Source organism: Colossoma macropomum, unplaced genomic scaffold (genome assembly GCF_904425465.1).
Source record: "Colossoma macropomum unplaced genomic scaffold, Colossoma_macropomum, whole genome shotgun sequence".
NCBI classification, from domain to species: Eukaryota; Metazoa; Chordata; class Actinopteri; order Characiformes; family Serrasalmidae; genus Colossoma; species Colossoma macropomum.
This window is the reverse complement of record NW_023494793.1, coordinates 39120441-39139296: the sequence shown is the minus strand read 5'-3', so window position 1 is coordinate 39139296 and position 18856 is coordinate 39120441. Positions and strand designations below refer to the sequence as shown.

At 37.4% G+C, this 18856-nt stretch overlaps 1 protein-coding gene across 1 annotated transcript; it reads right to left on the bottom strand.

The window, feature by feature from the left end:
• Positions 1–10993: 10993 nt before the first annotated feature.
• On the bottom strand, positions 10994–17857 carry dohh (deoxyhypusine hydroxylase/monooxygenase). The gene is made up of 5 exons (XM_036579512.1): positions 17784–17857; positions 15712–16071; positions 14605–14681; positions 13151–13403; positions 10994–11487 (listed from the first exon to the last, which is right to left on the bottom strand). The coding sequence occupies exons 2-5, from the start codon at positions 15983–15985 to the stop codon at positions 11168–11170; spliced, it is 924 nt and encodes a 307-aa protein (XP_036435405.1). The 5' UTR covers positions 15986–16071; positions 17784–17857; the 3' UTR covers positions 10994–11167.
• Between the last annotated feature and the right edge of the window lie 999 nt (positions 17858–18856).

Here is an 18856-nt window from a genome sequence, read left to right as displayed (position 1 = left end):
ATTTATCAAAATAGGCTTGTTTTATTTGTAGGACTGCTGGAACATCTTTGGCAAAAGTTTATAATCACATTAATATTTTATCTTATTTTTATACAAAAATAAATGGTATTTTTAAATATTTCAACAAAAAATAACTTATATACTGTAATGATGTATTAATGTTCATTTTTGTTGTTATCTTGAGATTTGAACACTACTTTTGATGTGCAAATGGGCATCCAGGTATTAATTCTGTTAGAACTTTATTTTGGATATGAATTTTATAATACATTTATTCTGGATTTTAATTTTATTAGGCCATCATTCTAGATATGAATTAAATTAGAACTTCATTCTGGATATTTATTTTGTTAAAATTTAATTCTAAATAATTTTATTATAGATTAATTCTGGATATTCATTTTATTAGAACTTAAATTCTAGATATGAATTTATTCATTCATTTATTAACTTCATTCTGGATATTTATTATTATTAGAAGTCCATTATATTCATCATATTAGAATCTACTGTATTCTAAGCAGAATGAGAGTATGTGTTGGTACGGGATGTAAAGGCATGGATGGTGAATGAGATGATGGTGAGTTGATGGTGTCTTCTAGATGGAGTCTTCATACAGGATGGTCCATCTGAATGAGAAGCTGAGTGAATCAATGGAGACTCATTCATCTGGACAGAGCACTGAGAGCTGAAGGTGCGCTGAAGACGATGAGCCTCACGTGAGAGCGCTCACTGATCCAACTCGGTAAGAGGATCAGCTTTCACTGACGCACTGCCAGGCCCGCCAGTACAAGCCTTTCTCGTTCCCATGTGGCCGCGTTTGAAAACTGCATATTCTTCTTACTCAATCAAACAGAAGCCTTTCTCGGTGGTGGTCAAAGGCATAGAATACTGCCAGCACAGCTTTTCATATAAAAGCAAAAACATCTGCAGAAGTGTCCCCGTTTGACCATTAACTACAACCTAATCTAAACACTGGCAGTAACTCCAGCACAGTTTTCCAGACACAGATTAAAACCTTCTATGTTTTTCAATGGAAAATCCCCAGTGAAAATGCAGAGCAGTCATAATAACATCCCGTAATACTACAGGGAAGTCACAAAGCAATAGATTTGGGGGTTATTTTACAAACATTTCTCAATTAAACACACAACTTAAGCACCAGTCAAGCTTGTCCACTCAAAAAAAAGTGCTGAGATAGCTCTTAGATAGCTTTAGCTTAAGTTGCCCAGCTGAGCTGAGGAATCCTGCTCTCATATTTCATAGTAATTGCTATTCCATGGTCATATAATCATATGGATAAAGATTTGAATGGCAGAAAAAAATATTGTAGATCTGCTTTCTCTCTGTGTGGAGTTTGCCTGTTCTCCCCGTGTCTGCGTGGGTTTCCTCTGGGTACTCCGGTTTCCTCCCACAGTCCAAAAACATGCAGTCAGGCCAATTGGACATGCTAAAATTGCCGCTAGGTGTGTGAATGTGTATGTCTGTCTGTCTGTCCTGTGATGGACTGGCGACCTGTCCAGGGTGTATCCTCCCTTCCGCCCAATGACAGCTGGGACAGGCTCCAGCACCCCACCGCGACCCAGAAGGATAAGCAGTTTAGATGACGGATGGATGGATGGATCTACTTTCTCTGACATCTTTTATTAAATGTGCCTATGAGAGTGTTTTATGACCCATGCAAAAAATGTTAAATATTGAAAATATATTCCAGTATATTATTACTGTCATGCAAAAAATTGTATCTCCATTTGTGTTGTTTTTGTACTTTTTCGCATCATTGGAAAACTCCAGTCATCTGTTGCATTGTGTTCAAAAGAAATGGTCTAAGATTGCCTGATAAAAAATCTGGTTCCATTAACTTCCATTGTAAGTTAAGAAGGATTTTTGCTCCTCCTGTAAAGTTGCCGTTTTGGAGATACAAGGTTTTCTTCCTATGCGATGATATGCTATTTACATTTTGGAATATATTGACAACAGATTGCAATGTGCTTTAGTTTTCACCATAATAAAAACTTGTGATGAAAACACCACAGCGTTTACTATAATTTAATTAATTGCAATATGTTGTCAATATATATTTTCCAAAATGTAAATAGAAAATAAAGGGATATATTTTAAGTGTCTATGAAGTGTATATGAAAATGGAATATGATGCAATATGTTGTAAATATATTCCAAAATACAGAATATTGGAATACATTTTTAATATATATCCCTATAGGTAAATGTAACATTTTGCAATATATTATCAATATATTCCAAAGTGTAAATAGAATATATTACAATATATTTTCAAAATGCATTCCCACAGGAAATTGGAATATTTTGCCATTTGTTGTCAATATATTCCAAAATATAAACTGAATATATTGGAATATATTTTCAATATACGTGCCCATAGGAAAATGGGATATATTCCAAAATGTAAACAGTGTATATTCTAATATATTTTAAATATATACTCCTACAGAAAATGGGATATATTGCCATTTGTTGTCAACATATTCCTAAATGTAAACAGTATATATTCTAATATATTTTAAATATATTCCCACAGGAAAATGAAATATATTCCAAAAACTGGGATATATTTTCAATATATATATTCCCATAGGAAATGTTGCAAAATATTGTCAGTATATTCGAAAATGTCAATAGACTATAACGTTATATATATTCTATGAGGAGGTAAATTAAGTTGCTCACTCAGACTGGCACGTCCTGCTCAGATTCTGGCGGTCCCTCTATCTTCTTGCAGAATATCTGGGACAGGAGGAAGTTCCACAGGATGACCGTTAAGGACGTGTTGGCTGAAATTATGCTGACCATGAGAGGATGCATCTCTGAGTGTCCGCTGTGAGTGGCTCTCTGCTCAGACAGAAGCTGATGTTACCTCTCAGTGTGCTACTGACCGACTGACCGGCTCGCTGGGCAGGGAGGTCTGTTTATGAATGTGTGAAGCAGACAGGCATTTCTTATCCTGACTCAGGCGACCTCAATCACTTCATCTAACTGAGTCATCCGTCCTTTCTGACCTTGCTCTGCCTGCGTAGTTGTCTAGGCTAATCCACTCGATCAGCGTCTCAGCCCTACCTGAGACCACAGCACAGTACAACACATTCTACACCTGCGGCCCACTGCAGATTAAATACATGACCTAAATAAACACCATACAGTTAAGCTCCATCAATCAAGCTAATCTAATTTACCTCAACCCATTATGCCAAAATAATCATTAGCTCTGTGTTACAGTGATAGTTTGGCAGAAAATCACATCACAATGCATACCGCCTTTACCCCAGATGGAGCCCATCAGTCAATTCATGTTTGGAAGGTTGTTTCTTTAGTTTTGCACAGGAGCTACAAGGCTAATGCAGCAATAACAAGTAACGGAGGCATATATATACCAATTAGCATAGTGTAAACTGCAGGCCTAATGTGCTCAATAAATCAACAGCTGCTACTGTTTCCGGCCACGGAATGTCAAAATTCTGATTTAGTATCTCAAATTAATGACTTATTTTCTCAATATATTGACTCTCTATGTCAAAATACCGACTTCCCATTTAAAAAGAAATATTCCAAATGTATTTATCAAATATATTTTTGTATGAAATTAAATGTATAAAAATGGCAAAAAAATGTACTTAAATGTGCATTTATTTATATTTATTATATTTTGTAAATTGTATGTAGTTTTAACAAAGGTTGCAGATGTAACTAAATGGTGCTGACTTCGTTTTGCTTTGTACTTTGCATTAACCGTGTACGTATGCAGTAAGACACGCACACACAATGTATTCCAAATAAACAAGATATCAAATCATAACTGCGTTTTTACAGCGTGTCAACACCGACAACACTCGCTTTTGTCATGTTAAAGGTTCATTTGCTAATATTTAAAATTAAGATAACACAAATTAATTTTGAAAGGTATTCAAACAGTAAAGTCTCATTAATGACTCATTATTTCAACAGAGTATCTAGTCAATGTTTTGAGATATTAAGTCATTATTTTGAGATCAAAATTTTGAGACAAAAAGGGGATTTTGTCTATGTGGTGGGAATGGCCTTCCATAGTACTGAGCTTTACAGTCTGTCATACAGTGTCAGAAACCACATAATCCAGTATACTAGAGATACTGAACACCTCCAGGCAGTTTGAGGAGAGTGTGTAAGGATTTAGGTAAGCAGTTAGCACAATGCCAACCAGTGGTTAAAAGCTTTCATTACTTGATTGCTATTAGCCTTTTAACTCCAGTGCAAAACTAAACAAGCAAACTTTAGACACAAAACCTATCTTAGCTGATTGACTAAATTTGGGGTAAGGGAAATTTTTGTGTACTGCAAAAATGGCGTCTTGTCAATTAAAATTATTTAAAATGTAGTAAAGAAATCAAATTTTTCTTCTGTTTAGATTGTTGCAAGCTTAATTTAGGATTATTGAACTTATTTCTAGACATAATAAATTGTCTCACTATACTGGCAGATCATTGTGCTTGTTTTAAGAAATGTGCTTGAAACCAGCAAAATTATCTGTCAGTATAGTGAGATAATTTTACTGAATAAAACAAGTAAAAAAATCCAGAAATAATCCAGATAATCTTATAATTTTGCAGTGTACAGAATTCCTTTAAGGTTGAAACATAACACAGCATATCTTTACGAACGCAACAGAAAAAAACTGACTTTATTTATAAGCTTAATTCACATAGAAAGGCAGGGCAGTGGGCCTCCAGGGCCAGGATTGGAAATTGTGGTTTAATACCATGATATTTTCTGGAGTTCTACTTAAAGGGCCTGAGGACTAGCTTTTTTTGTGGACCTTCTTCTCCTTCATTGCAACCCCTGCAGATTGTGACCGAACCCAAACTCATAAAGTGCCACAGCCCTGCTAGAAAAAGCAGCATAGACCTGGTATGCTGGTCAACCAGAATAACCAAGCTGGGGTGACTAGCAAAACTAGCACCAGTCCAGCATAAACCAGCATAAATGAAATACATGCTGGTCTGTGCTGGTTTTGTCAGCAGGGAGTGAAACTAAATTCTCTACCAAGTTATTTTCAGGTTGCTCTGTCCACATATTACACTCAGATAGTGTAGAGGACAGAGCAGAACGCTTATCTGATCTTGTGTGGGAGAAGCTTTAGACCAGTTTATGTCACTTTTGGATTATGATGGCAAAGATGGAAATATACAATGACATATGATTTTTCAAAATTTCTGCATAATTAAATGTTCAAAGTGTAAACAAAGTCATTCAGAGTGGTTTGGTGTGAAAAGCTCAGTTCTGGAGAGACCGAATCATAAGTGTTCACAGTGGTGGTGAATCAGCTCTAAAAGCTCCCTAAACAGAAACTTATTACATGAAATGGTGATGATTACACTGCCTGATGTTGAAGACTTTGTTTTATGATAGTTTGGCCCAAATTTTTTTAACCTATTCGTGGTAAAGAGGTACATGCAGGACGTTGTGAGGCAAAATAGTTTCCAAAGAAAACTTTTTTTTTCAGATTTATCATATCTGACATATTGAACACATAAACCTCAGAAGACTCGTGTAGGTTCACTGTTGGTTTTGAATAATAAATAAAATGGCTATATTTGTGTTGTAGTCATGGCGACCCCTGGTTCCTATCACCACCACTGTAAAGACATCTGAACCATTTCACACCAAACCACTCTGAATGACTCTGTTTACATTTCAACGACTAAATTATGCAGAAATTTTGAAAATTTGGTGGAAGCTTTGTGAAGCTTTAACATTCCCCAGAACTTGTTCTGTTTGGTCCGAAGTGATGAAATTTTGCATAGTTTTATCTTAGATGAACATTTAACAGTAAACTATTGAGTTTTTATATTAGACGTCATTTTTATATTTTTATTCACAATCAAATTTGGGTTTTGTTTTGCTAAAGATCAGCAGCCCCATATGAACAACATAATTTAATATGATAAATTAAATGACTCATTTTGTAGCCTTAATTTAATCCATTTGAAAATGTTCAAATTTATGCTCAGGCAAGCTCAAAGAACACTACTGATATTAATAGATTAATGAAACCCTAACTGGAAATATAGTTCAACACCGACTATATACAGTCAAATATAAACATTTGTGTGCCCTTGTCAAATTCCATGTTCTGTTGGTTTTCTAAGTGATAATAAGTTAACACACCCTCTACAACTTCTTCTGCACATTTTAATGCACAATTACCATTTATTTGCTGAATTTGACATATTGGGAATAGAATAAAACATAAAATGTGGCCCCTGCAAACACGTTTTATATTTTATTTCTTTCCAATATGGTAAACTCAGTAAGTCAACAGAAACTGTGCATTAACATTTGCAGCAAAATTCATAGTTAAGCTTGTTCCCTGTAGATGATGTGTTCACTTATTTTCACTTCAAATCAACAAAGATGTGTCAGAGGGGTGTTCAAACGTTTGCATATGACTTCACATCTATACAAAACAATTCATTTATTAAATAATTAAGAAGGAATTAAGTAAAACATTACCTTTTGTGAAGTTGCTTTGGAGGGACTTCAGGGTTATTTTCAGTGATCTCCTCCACAGAATAAAGCTCTGATTGAATTTTCAGCTTGAGGCAGTCCTGCTGGTGTCTGACGGACAAAACTGAGAGGGTGGAGGGAATTTTCCACAATCTGGCAACAAACGCAATCTGAGAGAAACAGAGAGATCAGAATGCCATCTGTAAGAGAAACTCACTCAATCTGTGCACGCTTTAATCTTTTCCTCTGCCAAAATAAGCTGTAATACCCTCGGAAAAGACTCCCTAAGTATTTTGTTGCAGACGTTTTCCTGGTAGTCGACTGATGCTTTTCAGAAATGAGAATACTGTACCTGATGCTGAGCTGCTGACGGAGATGAAAGATTTAGAGGTTGTGGCACTCAAACTAAGACGAATACTCTATTAGAATAAACCCTACATACAAACACAAAAAAGAAAGCTACTCTACACTGCGCTACAGGTCAGAAGGTCATGGTTATGATGGGCTCTCCTTTGATTTGGACTCATCTTCAGTCTCCTTGTAAAAGGCTTGGGTCAGGATGTAGATCCAGTATATAACAGTAATGCAGGTGTTGATGGTCAGGATAGCGATCATAAAGGGGTGCAGCATGGTTAATTCGGTTTGAGTTCTGTCTATGGCTTTAGTTTCTGTGGTCCAGTATCTCTGGAGCTCCTTATACTAATTTGCTGACCCTCCCTCTGCGGTTCTAGCGCTTATGATTCTCCAAGCTTCAGCCCAGAACATGCTGAGCACCAAGTAAAGACCTTCAGCCAATCCTTACAGAGAAAACACAAGCAGCACCATGCAGTGTTTTAGCTGTTAAACCTGGTATAACTTTGTATAGGCATCTTGGATGTTAAAGGGGAACTCCACCAATTTTTCAAAATCTCAGCATAACTGTTCTGCTGAAATGTAAGTCACTTAGAGTGGTTTGATGAGAAATGCTCTGTTCTAGAGACACTTACCAACTGATTTCTTTATAGAGGGGGTGATAAGAACTAGGGGTCACAAAGTCTGCACAAAGACGTCTATTTTATTTACTATCAAAACCACCAGTGAACCTACATGTGTCTTCTGAGTTTATATATGTGATGTTGATGATGGTAAAATAGTAGTAAATTCAAAAAAAAATAAAAAATTCTTTGGGGACTATTGCCACCATTCTGCCTGATTTCTGGTATAAAAAAGCTGACATTACCCTAAACTGTTGATATTTTATATTCAGTGCAGGCCCATGTTGAAAAAAAATATTCCAAATGTATTTATCAAATGTATTTTTGTGATGTATGAAAATGGGCAAAAAATTACGGTAACACTTTCTATGAATGTCGCCTTTGTAAGCATCTATAAACGCATTCATAACATGTTATAATGCATGCATAAGACATTATAAACATAGCTATAAATATTTATAAAAATGCATTATACATTATAGCCATGTTTATTATGCATTATGAATTGTTAACATAATACATTAAGTACTGATCATAACAAGTTATAAGGGCTCATAAGTTGTATTTGTCCGCTCTAAGTAAAGTGAAGCGTACTGTACTAAAGCCTCCTCCAGTGTTCAGAGTGAGGCTTCAAGTTGAAGTATTTACTGAAGGATTTACTGAAACACTAAAACATTCACAGTAAAGCACATTACAGGCTTCAAATGTCAGAGTTTAAACTAGAGCTGCCATCAGTGTTTTACCCAGTGTGGGAAAGGTAATGTACACCACCGTTAGCTTGGTATTTGTCTTTACTTTATGCTCTCCAAGCTGGGACTGACTTCTTTGGCACTGACATTATAACATGTTATTAACACTATTTATAATGCATTATATTAACAATTCATAATGTATAATAAACATGGCTATAAAGTGTAATCCAGTGTAATTCTTTTTTATAAATATTTATAACCATGTTTATAATGCCTTATGAACACATTATAACATGTTATAAATGTGTTTATAGATGCTTACAAAGGTGACATTCATAGAAAGTGTTACCAAAATTATTTGTGTATTGGTTACGTATTTGCGATTTTTTGTATTTGTTATCATACATCTCCAAAATGGTAACTTTACAGGAGAAGGAAAAAACCTACTTTACTTTTAATGTTAGTCAATGGAACCAGACTTTTTTCCAAGTGATTTTGGGTCGTTTCATTTGGTCCATTCATCATGAAATTTACACACAATGTAAAGAACAACGTTCATTTTCAAATGATGTCAAAAACTGAAAAACAACAAAAATGGAGATTTGAGGTTTTCTCCTGACAACAGCGCCATATATATATATATATATAGACTGAATTAATGGTACTGAATTCTGTATTTTGCACTGTGCTTTTGCATTAATCATGTATGTATGCAGTACAATGCAAATTGTGAGTCAAATCATAACTGCATTTTCACAGAGTATCAATACCTACAACTTCTGCCACATTGAAGGTTCATTTGCTAATATTTAAATAGATACGGGAATACAAATTCATTTCAAAAGGTATCCAAACATTAAAGAGCAATAGACAGTATTTTGGCTATTTTCATACAAAATTTGATAAGTATAATTACATACATTTACTTTTCTATGTGTAATGTTTCCCTATACATTTTAAAATGAACATATTTTAAAATGTATTTGGTCAATATGGCAATATATTCTGAAATACATTTTAGTGTTTGGACTGTATTGCAGCATGGACTGCAATGTATTTGAAAAGGGGTAGACACCCAACACTGTTATGTTTAAAATTACCCAAAAATTACTTTTTCTTTGTTTAGCAAAAAATGTTGTTTTCCAATAGAAATCCATGCTTTCTTCTGATAAACTGGTGGGTTTTGAGGTGGGAAAGAATGAGAACCCCTGGTCTAATAACCATTTTATGAACTACCTTCCTGTGAGGTAGATTTTAGAGGCATTCATTACTTGAGACGTCTGGTTCCTATCACCACCACTGTGAACAATTCTGACTTGGGATGTTTCTCTAGAACAGAGCAAAGTTATATCAGCTTATTAATATGAATGACTTTGTTTGCATATCAACTATTTAAGCATGCAGAATGTTGGAAAGGAATTCCCCTTTAAATCTGGTGTGAATAAGTGTGTTGGTATAGGTGTCTTAGTTGAGGTTTAGATTGAGATTAGATTTAGTCTCTTAAATTCTCAAGCTTATTAGATCCTAAGGTTTATTATTCAGTAACTACATGAAAAACAATGCAAACTGACCGACAGTCTGTTATGTTATAGGACTATTCTGTTGGCAGCTCCTGAATACCTAAAGCGTTTACCAGTTACTCAGTGCTGAGAGAAAGCAATACTATTTTCGGCCTGTTCCTTTCTGTGCCAACAGACTAAGGGTTAATTTCAGATTGGATTGCTTGGGTTTGGCACCATACTGTGGTAGAGGTAGGGGACACTCTTAATGGATGAGGCAGACCGCTGGGCAGGATTAGCTGGCGATATTATGAAGCATTATCCTCCAGCTCACGAAAAACCCTGATCGAGACCTTAAGCACCTTTGGGTCGTGTGAGGCTAAGACTCCATCCCGTTTTAAATTTCAAAGAAGACAAAACGCCCACCTGCTTCAGTGAGTCAGCACAATATACAACACATAAAACCTTTACCACCCAGCAGCCAGCTCAATTTGGGGGCTTAAAGAAAGGGCTGGGCACAGCAGAAATCTGTTTTCAGTTTATTGCGATTAGTGGTAATCACTGGGTTACGATGAAGATTAAAAAGATCCTCATGCCTCATAAATAAATATCACTGCAAGATTAAGGAAAATTACTGGAGACACTGAAGGGCCCATATCCCGCATTTTCTTGTATTTTATTTTTTCTCCACTTGTGGTGTTTGTGCAGGTTTGTATACAAAAACAGTCCATTTGCATTTGCACTTGACAATTTCCAGCCTCTCTTTATTCCTTAAACAGGCTTTTTTTTGTTACTGTGCCTTTAAGATCGATATATGTAAATTAAGCTCTGTTCTGAGTGGCCACCCAGTATTGTGCCTCATTCAAAAAGCAGCCCAAGCTAATCTGCTGTAGGCTGAATAGGCAGGTATATACAAGTGATTTGGTTTTTGTGACATCATAAAAACATTGGGCCTCATTCACCAACTGTTCTTAAGATGAAATTTCTTCTTAAAACCCACTTACGCAGTTTTTACGAAGATTCTGACATTCACCAATGTTTTCTTATTTGGGATTTGTTCGTAGGTAAGAACATAATCTACACACACTTGAGCAGGAAGGTGTGAACAATTCTGCAGTTTAAGACCACGTCATGAACCTGACGTAGACTTTCTTAGGATCTTTTTTCAAGAACAAATTTAAGAAAAAACTTATCGGTGAACGACATTGGTGAATGAGGCCTAATGAGTTTTTCCCCCATGATATGAGCCCTTTAAAGCCAGGTGGAAAACAGTAAATCAGCCTGAAATAAGAGTCTCAGGAGATGGACATAGATTTAAAACATTTATTTACTGTGAATTTCCTCTGAAGAAGCTGACTGATGGTGAGCAACAGTTTATACGAAACCAGGTGCCGAGCCTGAGGCCAGAATGGTCCATGCTGGACCTTTGAAAATCAACAGCGTGTTAATGTGCTGAAGTTTCCCGAGAAAGCAGAACCCACTGTCACTGAGCAGCAGTGTGCACTCGGAGCAGTCCGTCTGCGTACTGAAACTGCGAGCTGTTCTCGTACTCCAGCATATCCAGAGCCACTTCGCAGCTTTCCTTCACCACCCGCTCTCTGTCCTGTCGGTACTGCTGCAGTATGGGCACACACGCATCTCTGCCGATGGAGCCTAGCGCCTCCGCGCACTCGTGCCGCACCATAGCGTTCTCGTCCTCCTTCTCTAAAGCGGCCCGCAGGTGAGGGATGCTGGCCTCGTGCTGCATCTGGCCCAGCACGTAGCCGATCTCATGTCGGAACAAGGCACTGCTGCACTGGAGGCCTGAGGAAGAGAGAGGAAGATCACAGGTTAAATATAGTCTGTTATACCACAGGTAGTTCCCACCTTGCAGCGTGATTGGCTGAGAGGCATTCTTTGAGTGCCAGTATCTCCTGATAACAACTTTATTACAAGTAACAAGTTTGCCATAAAAACAACAGCTAGCGACCAAGTGAGCGACAACACAACTCAAAAGCTCCTATTGTATGAACGAAGCTGTTTACACCAGGCGCGAGAGGCAGAACTCAGGTTTTCATAGATGCCATTTCTACTTTTGTCACGTCGTGATGCTCTGATGTCCCACCTTAAATACTGCAGTCAAGCCCAAAAAACATTAGGAAAGTGTCCACAATGAAGAACTGAGCTGTAGATCAGTCTAAAATGACTGAGAATGCTGTAGAACACTGAGAATGAAGTTGAAAAGTAATCAAATCCTGAGGCAGATAACTTGATAAAACATTACTGTAAACATATTACTCTCTTCATAATCATTTTTAACCTCTTGCTGTTCTCAACATATTTGAACTAAATCAATAAAACATTAAAAAGTTTCATTTTAAGGTTCCAGATTAACACCGTAATAAATAATAATAAATAAATAAAATTTGCCTCAAAAGAGTTATTTTAACTAATCTCAAACAGACTTGCTTCTGTGGCTTCTGAGACTGTACAATATACTGTCTCTGTAAAAATGATAGAGATAAAAACTGAAGCAACAGTCTGATTTTTTTCTGTACTTCTGTCCATTTCTGTATACAGCGTGTCCCAAAAAAATTGACATCACTTCGTAGTCTAATAACATTGCCAGTTCTCCCTCAAATGATCTCAAATTTTAACAAAATGTGTAAAAACTAACCAAGTTTAATTTTTAATTTTTTTTTTTTTTCAGGGTGAAGAACGTCGTTCATTAGAAATGAAAAGGCATTTTGTGTGTTAGAATATGCTCAAACCCAGTCAAACAAGAGTGTGCAGTGGCATTTTTCGAGAAAATTCCATGAAAATGCACCAACTGGAAAGCAGATTTGGACATGGCACAAAAGATTCAAAGAGGAAGGCTGTCTGTGCAGCACAAAGGGATCTGGACGACCACCAGTATCGGAAGATACATTTGTGAAGCTGTGAAATCGGTTATAAAATCTACATCCCTCTGAATTTCTGTTCGAATTTTGATAAATAAATCTTGTATTGTTCAACATGAAGCCTATTTAAATTTCGTTTGCCAGGACATGTAGTTACTCAGATATTCACATCTCAAATTATGTCAATTTTTTGGGACACCCTTTAATATCTGGTGTCAGATTGTGTACGTGAGATTTTTCAGCAAAAGGAGAATTCCACCGATTCTTTTTATTTTAAATTCAGCATAATTCAAGCTCTGAGATGTAAACAAAGTCATTCGGAGTTGTTGGATGTGAAATGTTTCACTGTAGAGAAACTTACAGATTCAGATTACTTTACAGTGGTGGTGATAGGAACCAGGGTCACAATGTCTACAACACAAATATAGCCATTTTATTTACAATCCAAAACCACCAGTGAACCTCCAAGCATTTCATATCAAACCACTCTGAATGACTCTGAATATACCTTAAAAATTAAGTAGAAATTTAGAAAAATATGCAGAATTCCCCTTCAAAACATCATTTTTAAACAAAAAACCTCTCACCATCTCCTAGAGCCAGCACAGCCTCCTCTGTGCCGAGGTTTCTGAGGGCGAACATGGCTCGGTAGCGTTCAAACAGTGGCAGCTGTTCATCCAGCAGCTCTTTCCTCAGCTCAGGAACACTCTTCCTCTGGGCTGGGGGTGCGGGGTCCACGGAGCTGTAGGGGTTACTGTCCAAGCCCTCCACTGAGCTTTTATCTCCACCCTTCATCAACCACTCCAACCTCCTCACAGCCAGCTGACACGTCTCTGCCACCTGCACATAAACACACACAAACATAAACGCAAAGAAAGACAGAAAGTGTGGCTGACACAAAGAAAAGTGTTTTCCCCTCTGCGACACTATTACAGGGGCCAGACGTGATTTCCTAACCCAGCGGTTCTCCAACTGTGGCCATGACCCCCTGGGGACCACAAAGGGGGGGCCTTAGGCTAAAAAAGTTTGAGAACTGCTGTCCTAACACAAATACACGTCTGGAGGCAACTGTGAGGGAAGTCGGCTTAAATGTGGGTGGGAGTGGAATATACACCCGGAGTACATGGAAAGAAATGGCTGCTGTGTTCACAGATACTGTTTCACTAGACATTAAGATGTTCTGCTTGTGCATCAATTATACTCTGGATGTTAGAAGTGCATGGACTGTTGGATCTGGTGGCAGGTTTTAGAGGGAAAGCCTGAGGATGGAACCTTGTCAGTGGCAGATTTCTCCACCATCCAGTATCAAATTGCATCCAGACTCACTATGGCTACGTTCACATTCCCAAGTTGAAGTGGCACAAATCTGATTTTTTTCCCTAATGTGACTCAGATCTGATGTTTTCAGAGCTGTGTGGACATGCAAATCTGATCTTATCAAATCCAACCTCAGCCACTTTCATATGTGGTCCTAGATCAGATACGTATTTCGTTTTGTGGCCATGCGACTTTAATGTGGCACTCAGGTCGGAATTCATGTGCTTTTTTTCCACTGCGCGTGCGCCATCATTCAGCGTTACCATGGCAGCAGTTGTGAACAGACATTAAAGCCTGTTAAAGGTGGAAAATCAACACTTCTTACTCTTTTCGCCTTCGTCTCGCTCTAACAATGAAGCTGAGAGCTGATCAGAGTTAATTATCTTCACAGCGAAGCTCGTTCAGCTCGTTAGTTTGTGCTGATGATGGACGATGATGAATGACTCATTCACGTGATGTTACTGAGTAGGATGTGCGTATGTGGGTCATTTCAGGACGCCGGTTCGTTCACATTAGTGACAGATCTGAATCACTTACCTAAACGAGTGTGAACCATTGTGTCAGACAGATTGGATATGAGCAAAAAATGGGATTTGAGCAACAAGACATGTAATGTGAACGTAGCGTATGTTAAAATAGAGCTAGTGATTAAGTTAGAGTCTTATTATACCATGGTTGTCTCTCAACATGATTTCTTTAGTGAAGAAGTGGAACAAGATCATACCTCAATGACTGGATCCTCTGAATACTGCTTCAGCAAATCTAAGACTTTCGGATTTCCGATGGCTCCCAAAGCTTCACCTATATGCATGGATAAAATCATTAATATTACATATAATTCCACTTTTACATTATTATATATTTTATACACTATAGTTAACCCTGACTGTAAGGTTATGGTGTATTTTTTAGACATACTTGGACAACAGACTCTCAGACATCAAACAGATTTGGAAAAACAATATGTCATCTCACTAAACGGCCACAGACAAAATGGCCTTGGACGATAAAGTGATGATAAAATTGTGGTAAATCTGAAAAACTCTTTGGATTTCTTTTTGGTTTTCTTTGACTGGACTGCATGTACCTCACTGCCATGAATGACTTTCAAAAATTACATTTTGAGCCAAACACTTCTCAAAAGCATCCTAAAATAATGTCTTACACATCAGTCAGCATATTCATAACCATTTTGTGTAATAACTTTCTGTGATGGAGCTGTTAGATGTGGACGTCTGGTTCCTATCACCACCAGTGTGAACAATTCTGACTCTGTACATTTCTCTAGAACAGAGTATTTCACACCAAACCACTCTGAATGACTTTGTTGACATCTTAACAATTGAATTATGCAGAGATTTTGAAAAATCATTCTCTTTTAACTGGAGGTAAGTGCTTCTTCTTAGATCATTATTATTTGTTTTTAAGAGGGGAATGACTACAGAATCATTTTGTATTTTTTCTGCAACCGAATCGGTTTTATATTACTAAAAAATAAAGAAAGAAATTGATTTCAAAGCTTGGAATGACCGTGATCGTTGGAATGATGGTGAATGTTTCAGCTAGTAGACGAGTAGTTCACTAATTCATTCAATAATTAGGAAAATTCAGTGATGGCGATGCAAAAAAAACTCACAGGAATATTTTTTAATGGTCATAAACCAACATTCTGTTAAAGATAGTGTCAAATCTGGCCAATATCTAATCCATTTAATCAAGTCAGTATTACTGCCAATACTGATCCAGCATATTGTATTGGTTCATCATTACTAGTAAACTGATGCAGACTTTTCAGTGTACAACACAAAGAAGTGAGAGTGCTGCATTTCACCTGCTTCATGCCTGACCATCGGCTCTTGCCTGGTATCTTTCAGCACCGTCTCCAGAATGGGAATTGCTCGCTCGTCCTGCATCTGACCAAGGCAGTAGGCCAGCTCATGCTTCAGAAGTGCAGAATCATCCACGAAGGCCTCGCTGATCCATTTAATAGCCTCAGGTCCTCCAAGATTACGCAACGTAAAAAGTGCTCTAAATCGCGTCGTCAAGTCCTGCTTGGGGTTGACCAGTATGGTCCCCACTGCCGCAACGTGCTGCTCACTCGCCATGAGTATCGTAAGACTATTGTAGGTTGAGGAATATGCAGATGATCACGGTGATCCGTTACAATAGAGGAACCACTGCTGCAGATGATCTAAAAGACATTAAAAATACAAAAGTAAGCATCAGAAGAAACAAAAAAGTGCTTAATGAAGGAATAAATGACAAACAATCATGAATATATCAATGTGAGCCAGTTTACAATGACTACAGTTTAAGTGGCAATGGAAGCAGTCTATTAGATAAATTAAGTGTAGTACTGTAGTACTAATACAATAATGTTAATACTCCCACTATGTACGAAGTCATGCAAAAGCAGATTATTTCACTTTCCCCCTTTAACAGGTTTGTCGTTTACATACAGCAGCACTGAAAAGAAATTAATTAACAGGCTTAATTAAACTGAATTATTGCTATAAACCTCCCAGAAATCAAAATTATGGTTTAGGTATAAATAAGTGAGAATCAGGCAGAAATTTTGTGGCATTATTCAGGTTTGCTTACAGGCAAGACTTTACTCTTTTTTAAAAATCAGATAAAAGCTGATACAACCCTTTTACACATTAACAGGATCTCCACTTTAACTTGTGACATCCTGTATATTATCATGTATGTAAACACAGTCCTTCACACCATTCCACCCATCATCTTGTGGCTTGGGTTCTATTTAGTTCATAATAACAGTATGTAGTGTGTTCAGGAAATGGTTTTACATGTTTTCAGTTGTGCTCTTCTGCTTGTATTTACTGGGCTTACTCTGTTGTGGACTCATTATTTATGACTTATTCTGAAGGGTGGGTTTATGAACTGCAAGGGCTGCGTGTTGTTGTAGCAGAGCTAGAGAAAGAGAGGGAACCAGCTAACAGTAGAGACTGTGAGCTATCTTGAGAACTACATTTTCCCCTTTCTGTATGCAGGTGGTCTCTAACCATGGTACTGGAGAGCTACCTTCCTGCAGTGTCCAGTTCCAACCACAATCTGCCACACCTGCTCTAGCTAATTAACAAGACCAGGGCTGGAAACCACTGCTGTACACCGTTTTCTTAGTTAGGTTGAGCACAGCCGAGTTATGGAGCAGAGCTTTAAATCATCCAAGTTTCTTCTGAGAACCCCCTACGTTACAATGGTGTCAGAAGTGGGATAACACAGTTCTCAGGCCAGCTCACGACCTCTCCTGTTAGCTGGCTCGCTCTCTGTCTCTCTCTGGCTATTCTACAACAGCAGTTCCTAGCCCACCCTTCAGAATAAGAGTCTACAGCAGAATAAACCCAGTGAATAAATGCAGAAGACTTAAAAAAAAAAAAACATAACTTAAAACTAACATGTAAAAACTACTGTCTTTTTGAACTAAATAGAACCCAGGCTGCTCTGACAGCCTTGCCTTTCTGTAAATCTCGTTAGTGTCAGGTTAACATTTAAAAAGAATTACAGTAACACAACAGGAATTACTACAGGAGTATCTTATAGCAAATGTGTACACTTACTTAAGTTTAATACAGCTACACAATACAACACCACAGAATTATTACAGATCACTACAGTACAGTGCTACGGGAATATTATACAGAGTTGAAAACATTATAGATTATTATATAAGTATTTTACAACACTGTATTAATGGTACAGCATTACTAACCTACAGATGTTCTTCGGAATAATCATCACTTAGAGGGCTTAGAAGCTGCACCTACTCTAGTCCTGGACTTCAGCTTAAGTGTTATTGTTTTTAAACTATGTGACACATATAATGTTCCCCTTTTTAATATATCTATAAAAACATCTATAGAGGGTTAATAAAACACTTACTAGCAGCTCTCAGTCGCTCACGCCGCTCACAGCTCAGCTCTCCATGCTGTCACTGCAGGAAGGAGTTCTATTATAGAGGGTTTTCGACGATGCGCCGTGTTTTAGCGCCTCTACAGGACTGGAGGAGTCTGTTCATCACACTCGGATTCAGAATCGCTTCATTTCGCCATGTTGCACATACAAGGAATCTGTCTGGGTCAGTCACACTAACCAGACCAGACTAACACAGACTATTAACAAGTATTTAACTAAGGCACAAATAAAATAAACGTGCAGTAAATAAAATAAAGTGTAAAAAATAAAGAGTAATAAAGAGCCAATGTGAAAAAAGAGATGTGTGAATATCTGAACATCTGCAGGTATCAATATCTATTACATATGAAGGTCTAAAAAGACTTTTACTGCCAGCTGAAAAAAAAAGCACAGACCAGCGAGCATTTCAAGCTGTTCGATGCTGGTCAATGCTGGTTTATGCTGGTCTAGTGCTGGTCTGGCTCACCCCATCATAGTCATATTAGCTGACCAGCATACCAGCATCCAGAACAAAACTTATGCTGCTATGCTGGTTTTGCTGGTGACCAGCCATGCTAGACTATGCTGGCTTTTCTTTCAGGGCTAGGCCTGTAATGAATAAATGACTGAATGAATGAATAAATAAATATAGTAATGATTATACACAGAATATTACAAACTGGTATGAACCAGAAAAAAAATAAAAAAATAAATCTGTACAATTGTGCAAATAAACATTATGTTACATAGGTGTTATCATGTAATACAATAAGGGAGGTTTGTTAGGTTCGGTTTAAATTTAAATGTAAACAGAGCCCTTTCAGTTTAAATTTAAGCTTAAACTGGGGAAAAGCTCTAAGCATGTCTGGCTGTGCTGGTTTTAATGGTCCTGAATGTTCTACCGGAGGGCAGTGGCCGGAGGAAGTGATGTCCATTCCACTTGTAATATGAGATTTTTTTCTGCCAGACCATAAACAATGTTTTTACAGTCTTTAAAAGTGCTTATAGGACCTTCATAATGACTCTGTGAACAATAAGAGATTTAAGCAGCAGTGAATCTT

Bases quoted from the DNA above. Each gene is read 5' to 3' on its own strand.
- dohh (XM_036579512.1), bottom strand. From the start codon at position 15,985: ATGGCGAGTGAGCAGCACGTTGCGGCAGTGGGGACCATACTGGTCAAC. The intron at 13,404-14,604 runs GTATGATCTTGT...GTTTATGTGCAG, and splicing joins CAGAGGATCCAGTCATTGAG to GTGGCAGAGACGTGTCAGCT. The intron at 11,488-13,150 runs GTGAGAGGTTTT...TCTCTTCCTCAG, and splicing joins TGTGCTGGCTCTAGGAGATG to GCCTCCAGTGCAGCAGTGCC.